At 47.6% G+C, this 20,433-nt stretch overlaps 2 protein-coding genes across 2 annotated transcripts; one reads left to right on the top strand and one right to left on the bottom strand.

Annotated features, from left to right (window-relative positions):
• Window positions 1-1,304: 1,304 nt before the first annotated feature.
• Window positions 1,305-18,889, bottom strand: LOC122379809 (small glutamine-rich tetratricopeptide repeat-containing protein alpha-like). Its single transcript, XM_043362318.1, has 8 exons — window positions 18,796-18,889; window positions 11,011-11,266; window positions 4,129-4,248; window positions 3,592-3,756; window positions 3,187-3,335; window positions 2,576-2,712; window positions 2,071-2,341; window positions 1,305-1,602 (listed from the first exon to the last, which is right to left on the bottom strand). Exons 2-8 carry the CDS (start codon window positions 11,095-11,097, stop codon window positions 1,482-1,484), a joined length of 1,050 nt encoding a protein of 349 aa, XP_043218253.1. The 5' UTR covers window positions 11,098-11,266; window positions 18,796-18,889; the 3' UTR covers window positions 1,305-1,481.
• On the top strand, window positions 5,293-8,608 carry LOC122379810 (basement membrane-specific heparan sulfate proteoglycan core protein-like). Its single transcript, XM_043362320.1, has 4 exons — window positions 5,293-5,449; window positions 7,028-7,293; window positions 7,568-7,812; window positions 8,054-8,608. Exons 1-4 carry the CDS (start codon window positions 5,383-5,385, stop codon window positions 8,397-8,399), a joined length of 924 nt encoding a protein of 307 aa, XP_043218255.1. The 5' UTR covers window positions 5,293-5,382; the 3' UTR covers window positions 8,400-8,608.
• Window positions 18,890-20,433: the final 1,544 nt, after the last annotated feature.

The following is a 20,433-nucleotide window of genomic DNA, read 5'->3' as shown; positions in this document are numbered from 1 at the left end:
TGACTACTGACTAGTCGATTGCCGTCAAGAGGACTGGGGTGGTTGCTGTTAGGATACTGGGGCAACCGATCAGGGGACTGGCACGGGCTAGCCAGGGACAAGTGGTTACAGTCGAGGGAGCCGTGCGAACGACTGCCGACAGCCAGGTCCCTCGACCATTCCCTACCTTGTCAACCTGCGCCAGCAGCTCTGTTAGTCGTGTGGATCCATAGCGGAACTCCCGGAACGTCAATGCAAATATGATATAAGGAATACCGGCTACAAAGACCCGCAAATGAGACCTTTGTCAGCGTTTCCAAACGATTGGTATTGCAGACATTTTCGACAGGTAAAGCGTGACCTAGCACACTTTTCGGGGTCCATTCAGAATGTCAGTATTCTGAGGCGTCAACAGTTCGAAAATCAAAATGCCTTATATGAAGAACGGAAATTGACCTATCCATAACTTACGCCAACCGTCACCCAACCTCTGCCGAACAGCTGGGTACAGGGTCTGTGGTCACATTTCCCGCACCCCCTCCCTCGAGCCTTCTTCAAAAGATGCTAACAGCTGCACTAGGAGACAGTCAAGGCCGGTTGCCCAAGTGTAAATCCGTGATAGTGATGAAGCGAGCGACTACGCCAGACGTGGACCCCTCGGTTTTGTATGTGCCCATGCGATGCACCGCTGTTGCAGAACTGATACGCACTAACCATAGGCACTGCGTTTTCTGAAACCTCTGAACACTGAAATACTGTGAATCTCCACATGTTTTCCCTTTACTCAAAACGTTCTCAATTGGAGAAGTGTATTTCTCGAGCACTTCACAACACACTGTGGTGTCTCAACAGCCGTAATATCTGAGCTATTAGTTATTACACCAGTTGACAACCGAGGCAATGGCTGCGCAGCAGTATAACTTCAATGCCAGCTTTTCTTCGGAATCTCTGCTCACGATCTACGCTGGAAGCGCGCCACATGCTAATAATTTCACGAGTCATCTACGAGGAATAACCCAAAACTGATGTCTGATCGCGTACCATGTAAGAAATTCACTTACTTAAGCTCCACCAGAAGCTAGGCACAACGGAACATTGTAACCAAACTTTGTGAATGACGTGTGTGGAGTCGCAGCTCCGATTGGGGGTTCAAACCTCACCGCTGTACGCCGCCCCTGCTTTCCTCGCCCCGCTGGTAAAAGACGTGAAATGGAAAGGGACCCTTTATGCATTCCTGGCTCTTCCAAGTGTAACTGCTTTGACATAACTGGGCAAAGGTCTTTCCAGAATAGGAGGGAACTAGTGAACAAACGAAACAACAGTTCGATTATTCTCAGTAATCTGTATTATTTGATGCCTATATATAATGCGGGCAATCCGAGCACGCCAGGCCTTGGAAAGCGGAACGGGTATTGTCACGAGCATGTAGTACAAAATGGTACCGACCGCCGCGCCGGGCTGCGCTGCCGGACCCGCCTGCCATACGCCGTCTCCTTCGTCGTCTAGCTGTCCCCTGACGTGGGCGGGGGCGGCGGCGGCGGCTGGTTGCCGCCCATCTGCTGCCTGAGCTGCTCGATCAGCTCCGGGTTGGAGGCTCGCATCTGCTCGGCTAGCCGCTGACCTCTGCCGAAGCACAGTGGTAGCGATACGTCAGAGCGGAGAGGATAATACACGAACAGCGATGCTACTAAAATAGTAACCCCTACACTTTCGACTATAAAAACACACATTCAGGAAATTGAAACTATTTACACTTTGAGTGTTTTGCTGAGAAGTTCCTTTTCAGTTATCACTGTCATCCACCCAAGAAAAAGGAAGGCACGTTCCGCTAGGCTGAGCTCCATCGGGCCTAAAACGACTGCTGCCACCTACCGAGAACCATCAGAGAATCCAACCGAGCTCAAACCATACGCTAGTCGGCTCAGCCAGTAACTACAATAGGTAGCTTACTTATTTATCGTATCACAAACAATCAACCCGACACCCGAATACAGTAAACGCATTTAGAGGCATACATTGCGAGTTCCTTTGCAACAGATCGTGCCCATTATAATCGGCAAGTTACTGTCCCATACCCTCGTTGGTACTCACGCCTGTAGGAGTGCCTCGAAGCCGCCGGCGCCTCCAGCCCCTCCTGCCCCCGCTCCGGCCCCGGGCGGTACGCCGGCTCCGGGCGGCCCTCCGGCCCCACCGCCCATCAAGTTGTTCATCATCTGCTGCATGTTGGGGTCCTGCATCATCTGCGCGGCCACGTTCATCATGGCCGGGTTGTTCAGCATGGCCTCCAGGTTGAGTCCGCCCATGTTGGCAATGTTACCGAACCCACCGGGCAGGCCGCCCAGGCCCGGCGCGCCGCCGGCCGCTGCCGGCAGACGACACAGCAGCGTTAGAGCAGAGCGAAACAGGGAAAACATAAGTTGTGCAACACTTTGACATCATGGGGGACAAACTGTGCTGTTGAATTTATGGAATTCACGCAGACTACAACATTTTCGGTCCTTTTAGGGTATTCCGAGTGTCACCAAACACCCATCCTTGATCCACGATCCACCCCAGACAGGGTCACATCCATGACCTCTATCAGTTCCCAGCCCACCTGTTATCGTGTCGCCCATCCGCGCCTCGATCACCCGCAGGTTATTCTGATAGCTCTCATTGGTCGGGTCCAGCTCCAGAGCCTTCTTAATCTGCGCCTTGGCCTCATCGAACCGGTTCAAACCAGCATACGCCAGCCTGCCGATGGGGTACAAGTCAGAGGGGTGCCAAACACAGCGTGGGTCATTCAGCTGGGAAGGCCGCCTTAGGCATACGCTGACAATTCTAGGATACAGCGAACGCATTTAACACAAAACTGGGGACAGACTCAAGACATCTAACCTGGCAAACGGCTAGCCTAGCATCTGCCGACCGTTTCATAATTCATTTTTCACTATCAACCAAAACGTCTAGCGACATGCCATATCAGCAACGGCCGCCTCCTGAGTCATTCCACACCCCACGTCCGTTTATCCCGTTCCAAGTTATTATCAACGGTCATCCACCAACACGTCCCTACCCCTTCCGTCCAACGGTAATCTACCAGCACATCCCTACCCTTCCGTCCGTTCGCCAATAATCACAACTGTCCCTTACGATATCAAGAGCGGTTATCTCCAAACCCCTTGACAAACTACAATACCTCACCACATCCCACCCGCGACTACTCACGCCAGCCGGCTGTAGGCCTTTGTGTAGGTGGGGTCGATCTGCAGCGCGCGCTGGGCGTCCTCCACGGCCGCCAGGTAGTTACCCAGCTTGGTGTACGCCGCTGCCCGGTTGCTGAAGTACGCTGCGTTGTTACCGTCGTGCTCGATCGCCTGGGAAGGATGGAGTTTAAGGTGTCGCTGATGTTGAGGTAACTGTAACTCATATAGAATCCTGTGAATGAGCATGTAAAACGACCAACTGCAAATAAAAATACATGATGGGCAGAACGATTAGACAGCCAGCCTCAGAGGACTATCAGACCGACCCAACAGGTAACAACACCAGACCACAGTTTTGAGTTCTCCACCAGACCACCCACCAGGCCACCGACCAGTGTATTACCAGACCAACGACTAGACCACCGACCTGTGTGTACTTGTCGACCGCCTCGTGCAGACGCTCCTCCCGGACGGCGATATTACCCTCGTTCTTCAGCGCCTCGGCACGCTCTTTCTGTTCGGGGGTGGCCTCCGGAGCGCGCGGGGCGGGCTCCGGCGCCGGGGCAGCCGCCGTGATACCGGCAGCTGACGCCTGAGACAAGCGCAAGTAGCGGAGTGTTAGTGTCAAATGAAGGACAACCAGCGATGACTTCCAACTTCGCTATAACGAGTGAAACTAAAATATACCATTTTATATTTCCTCCGGGCTATCACAAAGCACCCTCACCAACCATCCGACGCTGTGACTTATCACTCCACCCTGACCCGTCGTTAAATGACCTCACTCACCATCCTTACACAATGACCTCATTCACCTACGGCGTTCAAATACCTCACTTCCGGCAGCGCACCATTCGAAGGCTCGACGCCCCGGCCGACTCACAATCCGGCGCCTCAACCCACCGTTCGACATATTCGCCCATTACAGATCCGCGGCCCACCGTCCGACGCCCGGTCAACCCACCGTCTGTTTGAGCCCATCTGCGAAGATCTGCGGCAGCGTCTTGTCGACGCTCAGGTGTGTGTCATTGGCGCTGAGGCCGAACGACGTCTCCAGACACTGAACGGCCACCTCCAGACTCTCCTGGGGAACGGCAGGGGGCACACAGAGGTCAGCCCAGGTCGGGTCAGGTCAAGTCAAGGCTAGGTTGGGTCAGGCTAGGTCTTGTAAGGCCAGCTTGGGTAAGGTCAGGTCGGGCCAGGCTGGGTTGAGCCCAAGTGCGGAAGTGAGCAATGAGCATACGGCATCCCATAAAGCGGTCGGTGAAAACAGGAACAGGAGTGTAATCACAGGCTCTAACTGCAGACTCAAAAACCCACTCAGCAGCGTTCCCTTTGTAAACAGAATGAATGGATCCGACCATCCCTTTCTCAGAATTGCACGTATATCTCGCAGCAGACTGCTTCACTGCTGTCATACATAGCAAACATCTTCCGTATCCGGAGTAAGCGACCAGCTCCCGGCGAAAGCGGGGACGGTAAAGATCGCCTCTCATCTGCCTCTCCATTCTCCGACCGGTACATTCTACCATCGTCAGTCCCCGTCACTCCGTCACCGAGTAGAAAGCGGTGGCGCAATTTTCCCCCATTGTTATGCGAACTTGTGAACATGGATTCCAAGCACAACTGTACCGGTTTGTTTTTGTTAGACCCAGTTAGACCATGCCAGACACATCCATGGGCATGGAGAGGTTTTTGTAACTGTTTAACTGTAGATTCGATTTTACATCCTGGAAACAAGGTGCTAATCGGAATTCTCACGGGCCAAGGCTTCACGAGGCAGGGGGTATCGAGACGACTCAAAAAGCGCGAAAAGTTGCCTTCACTATCTTTTCAATGTGCCGAAAGTGTAAAGTGCTGATATAAAGCAAGCGGACTGCGGAAAACGTACAAGCCCCGAGCACAGCCGTTGCCTAGCACCAACATTCACTGCTCCCCTGGGAAAGTCTCTCCCACTCGGGGAGGCCACACCGGCGAAACCTTCGGGACGCGCCGGCTCGCGGCGAAACCAGCTCCGGGGCACGTGGCTGGGCGCGCGCGGCGCCGGTAGGTCGCCACGAAACGGCCCCACAACACGAGAGAGCGAGAGTGCATCTGCTGAGCGTGGGCGAAGGGTGAGCGGCGCGGCACGGCGCAGTGCGGGCCAGGTAACGGTGAACGGTGCGCCGCGCAGTCAGCGCGCGGAGCTCGGGCAGTGGACGGTGCGCGAGCAGGCGTCATGACAGCGGTAGTGGTGCTATGGGTGGCGGCGATGGCCATTGGTTGGACGGTGGACGCACAGCCAGGTAGGCGGGCCGAGGGGATGCTGGGTGACCTTACTGACCCAGTAGCACCAACAGTCACCAATTCGATACCATGAACAATGAGGGCTCGTAGATAACCGACACCAAGGCCATAACCACTGGCGCGGCTGATGACTAGCTATGGAAGCGTCGTGAGTTCCTGTCCGCCCACAATGCGTAGACAAATACGTTTATATCCCTTTATCAGGTTTATAGACCTTTATCAGCAACACAAAAAGCTATGGAATCGTACGCACTTACTGCACTGCAGGTACTGCAGGTCTTAATCGATTGATTGCCGGAACGCTGTCTCACTACTGCCAATACTGACGGCGCATTGTCATTTTAACGTCACCGCGCACCGCACATCCCCATGGAGAGAGCACCATGACGTGGATTGTGTGCACACATGGCAGACTTTCTAACGTGACTCGCATCGTATCCAAGATCGTGAGAACGACAGTGACCTCAAAGGATAAATAGCATAACTCATAAGTAATATCAAATGTGAAAACACACTGCAAGAAACGCGACCAAACTCTCGTTTGACGCGACCCGATGCCATGAAGTCAATGAAATAACGTCAGAAGCGAAAACCTCATTATGTGTCAAAGGTAAATGTAGGGGAATCTTACGATGTTGTTCATGCTCAACAATAGATACCAACCTACAAAACGGCAAACGTATGGCACCGCAGTATCTGTGCTGTCTGAATTTGATCTATCGTTCCATAAAATACCGTGTCGTGCCGGCGGCGCAAATGAAAGCGACCGGCGTGACCCCGGCATTCCCATCACCCATATCTACATAAATCAGCGAAGGAGACACTAGACAACAGTCATAATCCACACAACCATTACTGAATATTACTGGTGCTCAGTCAATAGCTTTCCTTCCTCAGAAAACGGACAGTAGGCCATCGATTTTTACAGACTCTTATGACAGCCATCAACCAAAAATTTATGTTGCGGTCCATCCCTTTCAGCATGCTATGCTTACGATAAAGATAGTAAGCAAACTCTAATTTCTAGATGCGCCGTGCATGCTGCAATGGATGCTTTCGGCCAGAAGCACTGAAGCGCGTCAGCTGCAGATTCCAATAGACTTTCTATTCTTTCTACCGGGAGAAGCTGAGCCATGCCAATCAGAACACCCTGGAAGATGGCGCACTTTCGCTTTCATGCACCACCACAATTTCACGATAGTTTTGTGAGCATTCCACAGACCTCTTTCGCACTCCCCGATACACACCCAAGAGTAACGGAGAGCAGTTATGTTACTGACCGAGTTATGTCCATTGATGACTGACCCTGCCACCCCTGACCACGTCTCCCCCGACCCGGATTACGACCCCCTCGCCGTTCTGACCCCACTCACCGGCCACTCGTCCACCCTCTTCTGTCAACTGCCCGTAATACATTTTGCCCCCATTTACATGTTCTCATCCCGTCTGCTCCTAGCAGCTGCACCGCCTACCAGGCCCTGAAACCCTTCTCCCCATCTCACTCCCAAACAAAATATGACCTCAACTACCCAGCACCTCTGACATGACCTTAAGTGACCTAGCCTCTCTCTTTACAGCCGCACCACACACGGACAGCCTTACAGGCGTGGCCGGCGAGGCGACGGTGCTGCCATGCGGCGGCGACCCGCTGCGAGCCGACCCGGCCGCGGTCACCTGGCACCGCCGGCCGCAAGGTGGCAGCACCGTGCCGGCCGTCGGCGCCGGGTTCCAACTACGGGGCGACGGCAGCCTGTGGCTGGCCCGCCTGGAGCCCGACCACGAGGGCAGGTTCACCTGTACAGACGCCACGACAGACCGGTTGATCGCGGTGTATGACCTAAAGGTGAGCAGGAGGCAGACGGGGCATACGTTGGAAAATGGCTAAACGAAACTGCTGCCGAGTTCAGAATCTCATTCTTCTTTGACGGAATAATTGAAGTGGCTTCAAAAAGATAAGCCTCATCTCACTGTCTCGTCATGTAACAAAACACAAATGACTCAAAGATAGACGGGACACAACTTAAAGCAGCCGCAAACGTTTTTCGGCACGACCTTACACAAACGCTTGAAGTAAGAGGCCACAAAACTGAATGCCGTCTCTCATCTCTGTCCACCAGGTCCGCAAGCCCAGCGTCATCCGTATCGAGTCGAGCGCCGAGTCGGGCCCGCTCTCCGAGGGTGACACGTTCCGTCTCACGTGCCGCGTGCTGACCGACAGCGCCTCTCACGCGGCCACCATGCTCGTGTGGCGCGACGACACGCTCGTGGCGCCCGACGACCCGCGCGTCACGCTCCGCACGCAGCGCACGCGTAACGTCTGGCAACTGAGCATTGCCAACGTGACGCGCGCCGACGCCGGCAGGTAAGCAGTGTGTCGGTAGGAAGGGCACGGCTGTCCCAATACAAATGTATGGGGCGTGTCAAGCCACTGTCACTCATTCAGTAAAGCACTCCTGCTCGTATAAAGCCCAGGAGGTCCAGCTCTCCTCTAGTCGGTTTATAGTTCAATACAACCTGTATTTCTGTCGCGAAACGTAGCCACCAGGTTCTTGTGTATTTGTATCTCTTACAATCACTGCTTACTCTTGCATTTCTCTTCCCAGCTACATCTGCCGAGCCAAAACCTACTTCGACCGCGCCGAGGCCTCAGCGCAGCTGATGGTGGCGCCGCGCGTGGCCGCCGACTGTACTAGCAGTTCGGCAGAGCTGCGCTGGAGCGCCGACGCGCCGTCGCCGGGCGGGTTCATCGTGCGTATGACGGTGGGCGGAGCGGTGGCAGACGAGGCGCTCGTCCCGGCCGATATGCGCTCTGTGGACGTGTCCGACCTGGAGCCCGGCTCGCGAGTGCGCTTCGAGGTGAAACCTGCCGAGGAGGGAGCCGTCGAGGGCACGGCCTCGTGTTTCGTGCCGCCGGAAACGGCCGAGGCGCCGCCAGAGAACGACACGTAGACGACCGAGGTGGCGCCGCCGCGGCGCTGGCTCATTGTTGACCTTTGTTGCTAGATGTATAAGGTTGGTGAAAGGTTGTGTTGCTGTTTGTTATTTGTTGTTGATTAGATGAATTGACAAAACCCAAACGTTGTCAGTTATGGCATGTGTGAAGCTAGCTGCTAGAACACTGAAGCTTAGAAATATGAATAAATGGTGGATTTATTTAATATTTTTATGATTAAGAGGCTTGCATCCAATTAATAGGTACATTCCTTAAATCCAGGCATATAGGCCAGGTAAGCAGAGGCTGCCACTCTAATGTCTATAAGGTATGGCAGACAAGCATTCATAAAAGATAAATACCTTATGAATGCTTGCAAAGATCATTCATTCTTTGTCAACTCAACCAACTTCTAGAAACCACTTCCTGAATGACAACTATTTCATAGAAAATGAAGGGCAGCAGTAGCACAAAGGCTGCATTTCCCTGAGGTATATAATAGATAATGTTAGACTGTTTCAAGCAGATACAACTAAAAATTGTGGAGTAAAAGTCAGCTTAATAGCACAAGCAAGACCAACACAGTTACACCTTACAAGAGCTCCATAATTTGGATGATATATACCTCAAGATTGCAGACCCATGGAAGGTTTAGATGCCAAATAACAAGGGTAAATCTTCGTTCTACACTTTCCAGCTCCCTGTCAATTATTTTCAGATGTCTGGGCCAAGAGCCAAACAGGTATAATCTGTAGATAGGAAGGTAGGTAACCACATTGTTGCCCATCCTCAAAACTTCAACAGAAGTATCTCTAAGCAGGCCAATTCCAACATGGGGCCTGTTCCAGCGCCTCCAGTAGAAATTCTTGACTGGAGGCTCTACCAGAGGTTTTACTGGAGGCGCTGGAACGCAATCTGGAAATTTCTGGAGATCGGTGTCATAGATACCAAAAGAATGACAATTGTTCTATCTTGAAACGCAAAATTTGTTTTCAATTTTAGTAAAAAAGATTAACAGAACTATAGCAATGTAATTTTCTTTACATTCAAGTTGTAAAATTCTCAGTCAAAAGTTCTTTGTTTACATTCGTGATTGTCACATGTGCGCCATAATTGTAGACCAGAGCCTCCAGAGAAATTTGGACCTCCCAACTCTCTGGAGGCTACTGGAGGTCAGTGGGGGAAACTGTGGTCAAATCTTCTATTTTTGGAAGCCTTCCATTTTTGGAAGGACCTTCCATAAATGGGTATGCATTTTCCAAAAATGGAAGGCTTCCAAAATTGGAAGGTCTAATCTCAGTGTTCCCAACTGTGATTCACATTCTTTGATTTAAGTTACGGCCTTTTTAAATGTGTAACATTAATAGTTGATTTTGCCATTTATGATCATTGATATAAGGAGAAGCAGCAGTGCTAGTGTTGGTAATACAGGCATGCTATGTCAATGTACATAGTGATATAATAGCATGGTGTCCTGGCGCACTGCTCTCTTTTTCTACTTCTAGAGGACACATAGAAATTCAGAAGAGAAAACAGCTGGTCAATAACCAACCAGGAGGAACACAGCTATAGCCCTGACAAAAAATGGTTTAAATTAAACTTACTATTCCTCATATAAATTGAAGATTCATGCTCCTTCGATAGAAAGTAACACGAAAAACGGCGCAGCAACGCCTATTTAATTCGTCCCATATTCCGGAAAAAACATTGAAAAATGACGAGACCTCCACCCAAATGTTTGGCAAAAGCCTTAAAAAATTGAAATCAACCACACAATATGCTAATAAATGCAGAAAACGGCAACAAATACAAGTTTTACTCGCCACTACACTCCCGAAACCGCCGCACTCTGTCCAGACAATTCCGCACTGTAAATAAAGTCGGCGGTATCGAACAAGCATGGCCCGTCACTAAAGTACTTTTAAGGATATTTACTTTTCGTTTTTGATGCTTTTTGCTTACAAAATGTTTGATAAAGTCTTATAAAACCATCGTTTGTCGGTAAATTTTTGTCAATTTTCCACGACTCATTACTTTGAAAAATTACCTAAAATACATCCACGCTAGGATTTAGGCATCCACGCTAGATTATGGACACTTCACTATGGCGAATAGAAAGCGACCAGGGGCGATAGTCGCATTTGCCTCATGTTCGGCGGAAATCGGTAAGTTCCAACATATGCGCAACATTTTCTATATTTGGGTACGATGACGTCGTCAGCGTACCCATTTTTGGAAGGTGCGTACCCATATATAGAAAATCCTTCCAAAAATGGAATGCTTTCTAAAAATGGAAGATTTGACCACAGTTTCCCCGACTGAGGTTTCTGGAGCTTTGGCGAGAGCTTTCTGGAGCTTTCTGGAGGCGTTGGAACGCTCTCTGGAGGATTCTAGAGCTTTCTGGAGGTTTCTGGAGGCGCTGGAACAGGCCCATGGTGAGCCCAGCCCAAAGCATTAAAATAAGGTCACAGCCACCTTTGCAATTGAGTTACAGGAAGAAAGACACCATAATAAATACCATTTTATGGTACAATACAAAGCGATTTAAAATGTTAGCTATTTCAACAACATGAGTACCTAACTCAAATTACAAGTGCTGGAAAAATAATGATAAGAAACCAAACTTACCTGACTGTCTTGTGACAAACTGCCATCATGAAGCTGGGCGTTCAAGAATTGAATAATTGAATAGACTATTTTCTTAGTATCAGACATCACAGCAGCCAATTCCAACTCAACCCTAGAGGATTAAATTCCACACAGAAAGTCGAAGTTGAAGTGTTTCTGAGCAGGGGGCACACTTGCACTGGCCCTCCTCTAGTATTATTTCTAAGGCTTCACTTATCAGAACGATCAGAACCTGATGACTCGACTTCAGTAGGTAGCGCAGCGTTACCGCTGGCGTCTCGCTGGTTTCCCCAGATTCTCACGAAATTTTCCCTATTTTAAAAATCATTTCCCTAGATACGGTTATTTTCATGGAATTTGACGTACTTCTCATTCTAACCATTCGTGTTATAGTCGCTGCGTCCCAAAACAGCAATTTACCACAGTGTATATAAATACAGTGTCGGCAAATGAGCCTGGTCACGTGACCGGCGGACTCGCTGTTTTTCGAGGGATCCGCACGTGCGGTTGTGGCGGGGGCACCTCCCGGTAACTGTGGTGCCGACTCGCTCTCGGCCCCCATAGGGATACAATGGGACCTACTTTTTGATTAGCTCTCCTGACTAAACTAGGACGAATTTTTCAAAGATACAACTAGCACCACATGCAGTCGTGTGTAAGCTTTCTAACGGTACCAAAAATATATTTTTATCGGCAAAATTGAATAAGTACAGGCCCATTTTAGGTTCGATTCGCGCTTATGACGGAAGAGAAGCCACCACTAATTATAAATACAACGAACAAGTGTTGAAAACCGGAGTATAAATGCAGTTTTGAATTACATTAAAGCCATTTTCAGTCACTGCAACCGATGAGTGGAAGTGATCGGTGTATTAGGTCACCCGTTACCGTTAGGTATTACTTTTTAACTACCTACCAACAACACCCATAGGTATTGTTCTGATCTATTCCAGACAACAAACTAAGGTTTTGTGTTGAACTGTGCCAGAAAGAGCAGTTAGATCAAATATGGATACGAAGGTAAATAGGACTATACGAGCATCCATGTTGATACGTTTATGCTGGAGCTAGTAGTTGATAGGTGTTCCGTTCTATTGATGCGGGCAAACAACGAATCGGGGTTGTCATGGGCGAATCTGTAGGTATAATTGTGTCTTGTATGAAACATGCACGGTATCTGCAAATACTAGAATGCTGCTGCTAAGCTGAAAGAAGGCTCAGCCGGACTTTTATACTATGAACCGGCCATGTTTAGTTTATGCCGGGCTCGAGGGTGCAGTGTTCGTCACGGGCCAGCCAACCCACAGAACACAGCCCATCCCAAGCGGGGCCCATGGGCGCCGAACCCAGCCCAGCTCAGGCCCATTGAATTTCACACGCTTTTGAGGCTTTTATGGCGGTCGCCGGAATAGGCAAATGGTAGATCAACTCTTCAAAAATTGTTTCAATATCTACTTCGCTGGGAGGAAATGAGCTTTGATTGTCAAAAAATGCAAAACTTTGCATTTGTTACAGGCACAACATCCGAAATGCAACATGTGCTTACAGTTGTACGCCCGTCCTTAACATGGTTGTCATGAAAGTTGGGGGAGGGGGGAGGCGGCCGCACGTTGAGGGGTCACAGTCCGGTATTTTGACGCCCCCCCCCCCCCTTTACCGCCTGAACGGGAACCTTCACTCCATCCCGTCCTCTGTATTAACCGCCTTTAAGCCCGCCCGATGACCCTGCCGTTTTCAAAGCCAACCTGAGCTGAGCAAGATAATTCGGTGTAAACGTCGACAACTGCAGTGAGTTGTGTGCAGTCCCGGTGTTCCGCTACAACATTATTGCACCTCTCGTTTTCGCCATCATCGACGCCGTGCACTTCCGAAACATGGATGCTCCGGGACAGTTTGAAACAAGTAGATGTCCTACACGGACGCTTTGCACATCCAGTGTCTATACATATTTCCATATTTCAAACAAATCGAGCAGAAAATATTATAACGAAACAGCGGCGTACAGCGTACAGCGTGCAGCGGGGATATCTGAACAATGCACCATACATGACGAAGAGCCAGCAGACCCTGGTGCAGCTCAAGACGGCGGTCGTTGATACCACTCTTGTGCCTGCGCCCAATGCGCGCCAACGTTGGCGGGGGGGGGGGGGGGGGAGCAGTGAGTCATTCAATACGTTGAGCTACTTTGAACATGTTCCATAGCGGCCTGACAGTAGCAAATGTGTGTTGGCTAGCTGCGCAACTGAGTAAATTTTCACACAATTTTACTTCCTTTGATTTGCAAATCCTTTTATCTGGTAAACATGCTTTAATTAAGTAGAATGATAATGAAGTGATTCAGTTTTTGGAAACGTTTCAGAACAAAACATATTAAAACAATGTCTCATACGTATTATCAGAATAACAACAAAGACCGCCGGCCATCGGTCATGAACACCGTTCACCTGTCACTATCACTGCCAGTGGAAACGCACACACACACGCGCGCACACGGACACACACGTCAGCCGCAGTCAGTTACAGGTAAGTTCCCAGAGGCCTCTCCGACGGCGGCCGGCCGGCTCCCAGAGGCTGCTCCGACAGCGGCTGGCCGTGGCTCCCAGGGACTGCTCCGACGGCGCGGCGGCTGTCGCTACCAGGGGCTGCTCCGACGGCGCCTGGCGCGCCGCTCGCAGATCCTCCTTGGAGTTCTAGCGCGCTGATGGTGGCTGTGTGATCCGCTTTCCCTTTCTGAGCTTGGTGTAGCACAGGCGACCTGCAACCACATCACAAAAACTGAGTTTGTGAATTTGAATCAACTTTGAACTGAACCACAACTATTATGTTTTTTTATGAAGATTTACCAAACCAACAATTTCAACTTCCACACTGCGCTGACAGGTATACACATAATACACAAATAAAGGCTAAAACCGTTTTTCCACTTCTTCCACTTGTCATCAATACATTTTGCCCAAGATATGAGTGTGCAACAAGTAATACATATGACTAGCCTGCTGCATCGCTTTGATGGCTTCGTGCAAAATGTAAACCTAAAAATTTCGCTCTTTCTGATTTATGGCACATCACTTTTATGCCAATTTATTAACTTTTTGGAAGGTGGCATTGTCCCTTTAACACAGGCAAGCCCTTGCCGAGCCCGGCATATGCCCGGCCTCCTCGAGCTTAGGCCCGGCAAAAGTCCGGCGGGTCCGATTTTAAGCCCGACACCGGGGCCCTGTTTCACCGGTGATAGCAGCACGATGCTTTTACACGTGTCAAATTGGGTTTCCATGGAGACATGAACAGGCCCATTGCTCCAACACTACCACAAGTGTGACGTCAGCTCGCGCAATTTGATAGCAGCGTGGTAGCAGCGTCCCGTGAAACACCGCCCGGGCCCGTAGGCTCAAGACTTGCATCATTACTATGCATATACTGGTATGGTAAGCAACCTGGCATATGAGTTGGACTCAAACAATGAAGTTAAGTGGCTAGTGCTTACCGGAAATGAGCAATCTGGTACCCGATGTCCCGTTGTACTGGAAGAGTGTTGGGATGCAGCTGCCCTCCTCAAAATGACAGGAACAGAGCTGGGAAGTGCTCCTGGGAACTGCATCTGCACGTCTGTAAATGACAGATGCAACAAATGTAACAACTGGCATACTGTTCTTGCACGTGGACTTTTACATACAAAATGCCTTGTGTTTAGAGGTAAGATATTGACTCAGACAGCACAGCCACAGCTTCTAAACAAGATGGTATCACTGACACTGTATCATGTTATTTTGGCTCCAGAATCCAGAATCAGAAGGTTGACATCCTCACCTAGCAATCAAAATGTAGTTAATTGGCTTTATATCAATGTGAGGTGCTAAGAGTGAACAATTATGATTATTTACAATGCTTCAGAACATGGTCAAACCTTAACTAACCCAACCTACAGTGGTTCGCTAGCAACATTCGTAGCACGTCTTTTTTGTACATAGTAACTGGAATATATGCTAGGTAAGAGTACCTACATCTTTTCTTTTTTTTTGTTAAAGAGGTATGCATTTGGCCTGTAGCCTATAACACACCTCTTCAACCAAAAATATTTTCCTTACCCATCCCAACACATCCCTTAGAGCTGCCTGCGGCATTACACTCAACGGATTACCAGGTCAAAGCATTACCTTCATTAGGTAACTTGTGGTAAACATGATAAGCTTTTAATGGATTTCATGTTCTCTTTCCTGTAATTAGTTTTATGCAATGGATTTGATTTGTTATGCTCATTATGATCAGCACAAAAATAAAACCTTTATATAAATAATATTTTCTGTATTTTAATAAAAGAAGAACTATATTTGGTAGTAGTAAAGCAGGCGTCACACTTCTTTTTGCAACCAAGGAGAGGTGCTGTAGGTTAGGTTGTAGGTTCTAAGTTGTAGGTACCTAGGTTGTAGAGTTTAGGTTGTAGGTATGGCTAGGTCAGGTTTAGTTAGGTTTGTTTTGGCTTGGTTCAATTAGAAAGCATCTCTGGGTATAGCACCTCTCCTTCATTGCTAAAAGTAGTGTGACGCCTGCTTTACAACTACCCAATATTCTATAGAAAATATTGTTTGACGCGGAAGCTTGCATTGATTAATCATGTTGTAAAATTCAAACCCATTGGCGCATTGGTATGCGCATTGGTATTGGTATTGGCATTGGTTTTTTCTGGGCAGCATGCCAATGCTGATTAGCTGACGATGACATGGCTGCATTCCTCAGCAAATTCCTCAAGAAGGCACTTTTCAGGACGAGAAATGGAATCTTTGCCTATGGTGATCATTGGGCTGTAAAAGCTCCTGGTTTGTGCTTGTCATTACATAACATTTATTACATTTATCATTACTACATAATGTATTGCATTTATCAATACAGCTAACAAGGACACATCTGGATCTTACCAAGGACACATCTGGATCTTACCTGACAGCCCTCACCCAAGCGACCCTCATCTTCTCCTCTCTTGGAAACCTCCTAAATGTACCTACATCTTGCAGCAACACAAAACTGAATCAGAGTAAGAGCTCTGCAATCTGCAATAAAATACTAGGCAGGTCACAGCAAAATACAAGAGAAAAGATTGAAAATCTGATACAAGCTTAAAATTGTATAAGATTTGGAGCAAGCAGTTTGTTGACGCCATCAAATGTATCAACCGCGCAGTATTTGTCATCAAATTTTGGTGCCGAGTCAAGGTCAAATGTCACGTGACATTTGGCCGACAGTTGCAATTTACTACATTCTGTGACGTTAACGTAAAAGATTCTAATGAAATTGCTGGCATATAGCAAATTACTGTACGTGGTATAATATAATTGAGTGGTATATCGCAAATTGTGGTGTGTAGCGACTCGAGACGCGGGAAACTACCGTATGGGTAGCGGTAGTGCTGGCGTAAGAGACGAGTCGATGCATTATTTTGCACCGTCAGTTTAACCGTAAGGAAGTGATATGCGCTAGACATTGTAAAATCACGCCAAAACAAAAACTTTGATGTAAAAAAATTAGCCGCGCCCGAAATGGTACAAAGCAGCAGTTCGTTTTGAAATAATAGCAAGAATTATATATAACTACATGCATACATCAGCTGCCGGACATTGGTCACGTGACCACATTTTCCGTTTGACCTTGAGTTGGCACCAGATTTTGTCGACAGATGTGGCGCAGCTTATTTTACTGCATTATTTTAGATACTAAATATTTTGATGTGTGGTGGTAAATGATACTGTGCAAATAATTTTGAATCATCGGTGACATAGTTACCATTGAAACTTGAATAGCATCAATAAAATACAATTAAACTATTATTACTCTTCCATTGATTTTATTGTGTTTGCAGGCATAGGTAGAAACTGAAGAGCTGAGCCTGCAGCTTACAGTTGTTCTATACAGTAGCGGTGGCATACCTTCAATTAAATCGGAGCACTGCCGACTTTCGGTCCGATTCTTTCCATGCAACGACCATAGGGCTAATGTTAAAATGCCAAAGTTAAAAGGGGCACGGTGCCCCGGTGCCCTCCGGCCTCCCCGTCCCGCTGCCTATGATTCTATAACTCCTAATGCATAAATCAAGGCTACTGAGGGCTGCAAATTTGTCTTAAATAACTTATCTTTAATAACTTATAACCTACCTTCATCTACCAGTATCTGTAAGAATCTTGCATCAATCATCACCAGACTTCTTAGTTTTTTACATACCTACGCCCCGGCCGCGAGAGTTGGCGGGTACGACTCCCTCGCCGGCCTCGCCCTAATTGAGCTAGCCTCGCGGGAAAAACAAACATGTATGCCGTTATACGGGACCGGGGACGCAGCGATTGATGCACGGTTTAAAAGTATCAGGTCAACTGCTGGCCTCTGAGGGTCAGGTCAAGTACCCCGAGGGGCAAACTACGATTTCGGGTTTTGAGAAATAACTTTGCCAAAAAACGGCGCAGAGTCGCGATTTTAGTACCATCATGTTTGTCATGCTCTGGTGCGTCAAATGGTACACTTTTGTTTGGGTGGGGTCAACATAAGGTTTCACATCGGGTCAAAGTCGGGTCAAAGGCACTCAGGTCACGAAGTTGGTCGGAGGAGTATATCATTCGATTCGGTAGGTCTTCCCGAGTCTATTGTCGACTTTTCCGACTTGCCAGTTCAATTTTATCAGGAGTTATTTACAAAAAAAAAACTTGTGACCTTTGTGACGTCATAAATGACGTCACGCTAGGTTAAAGATGCAAAAGTGAAGCATTGGACATTGCAAGAATTGCATGAAATTGCGATTCCATGTGCTTGAGCAAGGTTTAGATCATTCTCGGCGTCAAAATTACAGTTTCCATATTTTCCCCATTGACTTGTAATGGTGACGTCACGCGATCGGCCTGACCTCATGTGACCTCTAGGAGAAATCCGAGATATACAAGTTTTGAGACTTCTAGAGGATACTAGGTCCTGCAAATATCATCTCGCTGTGACAGCTCCTCTGGCACCGAGGGCTTTGTGAAGTTTCGGTATTTTGGGACTATTGCAGAGGTTCACGTGTGACGGTGTGACGTCATAAGTCAGTGATCTGACCTGACACGGAAATGCAATTGGTTTCCAAAGATGCGTATGGAAGCCAAGATAGGGTGTGCCAAATAGCAGCCGTCTAGCTGTAAGGTGTTTTGAGCTATCGCCAAAAGTCGTGAGTGGAGCGCTACTGACTCCTCCGGTCGGCCGACGGGGGTTAGGAGGCGTGCAGGGTATCGGAAAACCACCTGGTACTTAGCGAATTTTGCCGATAAAAATACGTTTCTTATGCCAACTTATAGCCAAAAGACTGCTGAATCTCAAACCAGTCGTATCCTTGCACTAAATGGCTTGGTTTAGACACGATAGGTCTGAAAAGAAAAGGTCCCATGTATTCTCTATGGGCGCCGCAAGGCCGTTGGCACCAGAGTTTCGGGAAGTGCCCTCGCCACAACCGCACGTGCAGATTTGGTCACGTGACCAAGCGCATTTGCCGCCACTGTATTTATATACACTGTGGCATACATATCACATATGAAATTCCCTTTATATCTTTAAAACAAGAGCATCAAGCCTTAATTTTGTGAAAAATGTTCTCATATTTTTTTGATATGGCATGCGGAAGAATAATTTATGACAATTATGATTTCGATTGTTGAAAAAAACAACAATTTTTCGGGTTTGTGGCATTTCCCTAGATTTCGTGTGAAATCCATATATCCCTAGATCTTCGCTGATTTCCATAGAAAAGGGAAATTTCCCTAGCAGCGGTAACCCTGATTTAGCTCATCAAAAGCTGCAACTTCCTCTCCCCGTCCTCCGAGTTAATCCCGAATCTTCCAAGCACAACAAATAATAGTCGGAAGAAAATTTCCTTGACCGACACGCGATCGTCACAACTCAACGTCATGCTTAGGATACGTAAGCCATAACAAAAGCAATTGCTTTTTAATGACGTCATTTTAACATTTTTTCCCACAAATTTGCTGAAATTGTCAAAATAAGTTGCTAAAAGTTTCCAAAATAAATCCATGTCTTACATATATCAAAAAACGCGCAATTCTTATTATTTTCTAAGATATTCAAGCAGGCCTGAGAAAATAATTTATACTTAAACTGAGTGTGGTTCTTCGCAAATACTTTTTTCAAAGGGTCAAATAAATGATTTTTTTTTTAAATAAATAATATAATCTTTAAAAGCCAAGTACTCATAGATATATCTGTATATCTATGCAAGTACTGCATGTTTTGTGCACATTACGTCATGAGACAATATTTTTTAACAATACAACAAAATACAACAATTGATTTTATGAATCGTTGACTATGCGCCATATATGTCATAAGTGTTTTTATATACCTATGACGGCTCTCTCTATCGCCTGGATAAAAATAGGCCCCGCCCATCCCAATCAGCTGCTGCATGACGAGTTGATGACGACAACCACTACTTACCAGCAACCAATCTAGGGATAGCGTACGTGACAGTAATGGTGCAGCGGTTGCAAAATATTACATTGTTATTCAAACGGTGTTTGCTTTGAGGATGAGGTTAGATTAGATGAAGTGTTGATGAAAGCAGGTATTTTTTTAAAATATTTTTTTGACAATTTTTTGCCCTTGTTTTACTTAATAGCTGAACCCGGGACCACCTGAAGTCTAAACCTTATTTTATATAACATGTCAATGCTGATGCTGTCTTGAAATGTGAAATTTAGACAATGGTAATAGGAATAATGAATAGCAATTTCACCAACAACATTTTAATCTCTAGGAAGTGCAATTAAAATTAAAATCACTGTCTGCCACACTGCTCCATCCTGGTCATGCAACCAACGTTCATGGGTGGTGTTTCACAGCAGAGCACGCACTGCAGTGCTCAGCACTGCAGTGCACTGCAGTGCGCTGCGTGTGTCAGAGCATTGGGTTTCCATGGCAGTGTCAACAAACTTCACTGTGATGCTAAGCTATGACAGCATCCCAGAACGCTAGCACGCTGCGGTACCAGCACCAGCAGCATGCTAGCAGTATTTGAACTCAAACCTCTGTTCTTGGTACGGTTTTTCAGAACCTCTCACTCTGTTCCATATGCGATTGATCATAAACTAAGAGATCACATGCAACGTCATTTGAGTGATGCTATGGTATGCCGTAGCTACCAGTGCACACAGTGTCTGGATGGTGAAACAGGGCCATTATTAATCACATTTGCTCTGCTTTGTTTCAGCAGAAACCTGTCTGCACATGGGAGGAGCGCAACAAAAGCCCATCAAGTTCATGCATGGCAGTGGATCTCAACAGGAGAAAACCAGAAAGAACATGGATGCTTGTAGATTGCAGTTGTACACTGCTGTTATCACCTGATGTGCGTGGCTGGCATTGCTCCTGGCAAGAACCACCTGCAAGTGATGAGATGGT

The sequence above is a fragment of the Amphibalanus amphitrite genome, unplaced genomic scaffold, assembly GCF_019059575.1.
Source record: "Amphibalanus amphitrite isolate SeventyFive unplaced genomic scaffold, NRLGWU_Aamphi_draft 000084F_arrow, whole genome shotgun sequence".
In the NCBI taxonomy this organism is placed as follows: Eukaryota; Metazoa; Arthropoda; class Thecostraca; order Balanomorpha; family Balanidae; genus Amphibalanus; species Amphibalanus amphitrite.
The sequence above is the reverse complement of the archived record's forward strand: the minus strand, read 5'-3'. Positions and strand labels throughout refer to the sequence as shown.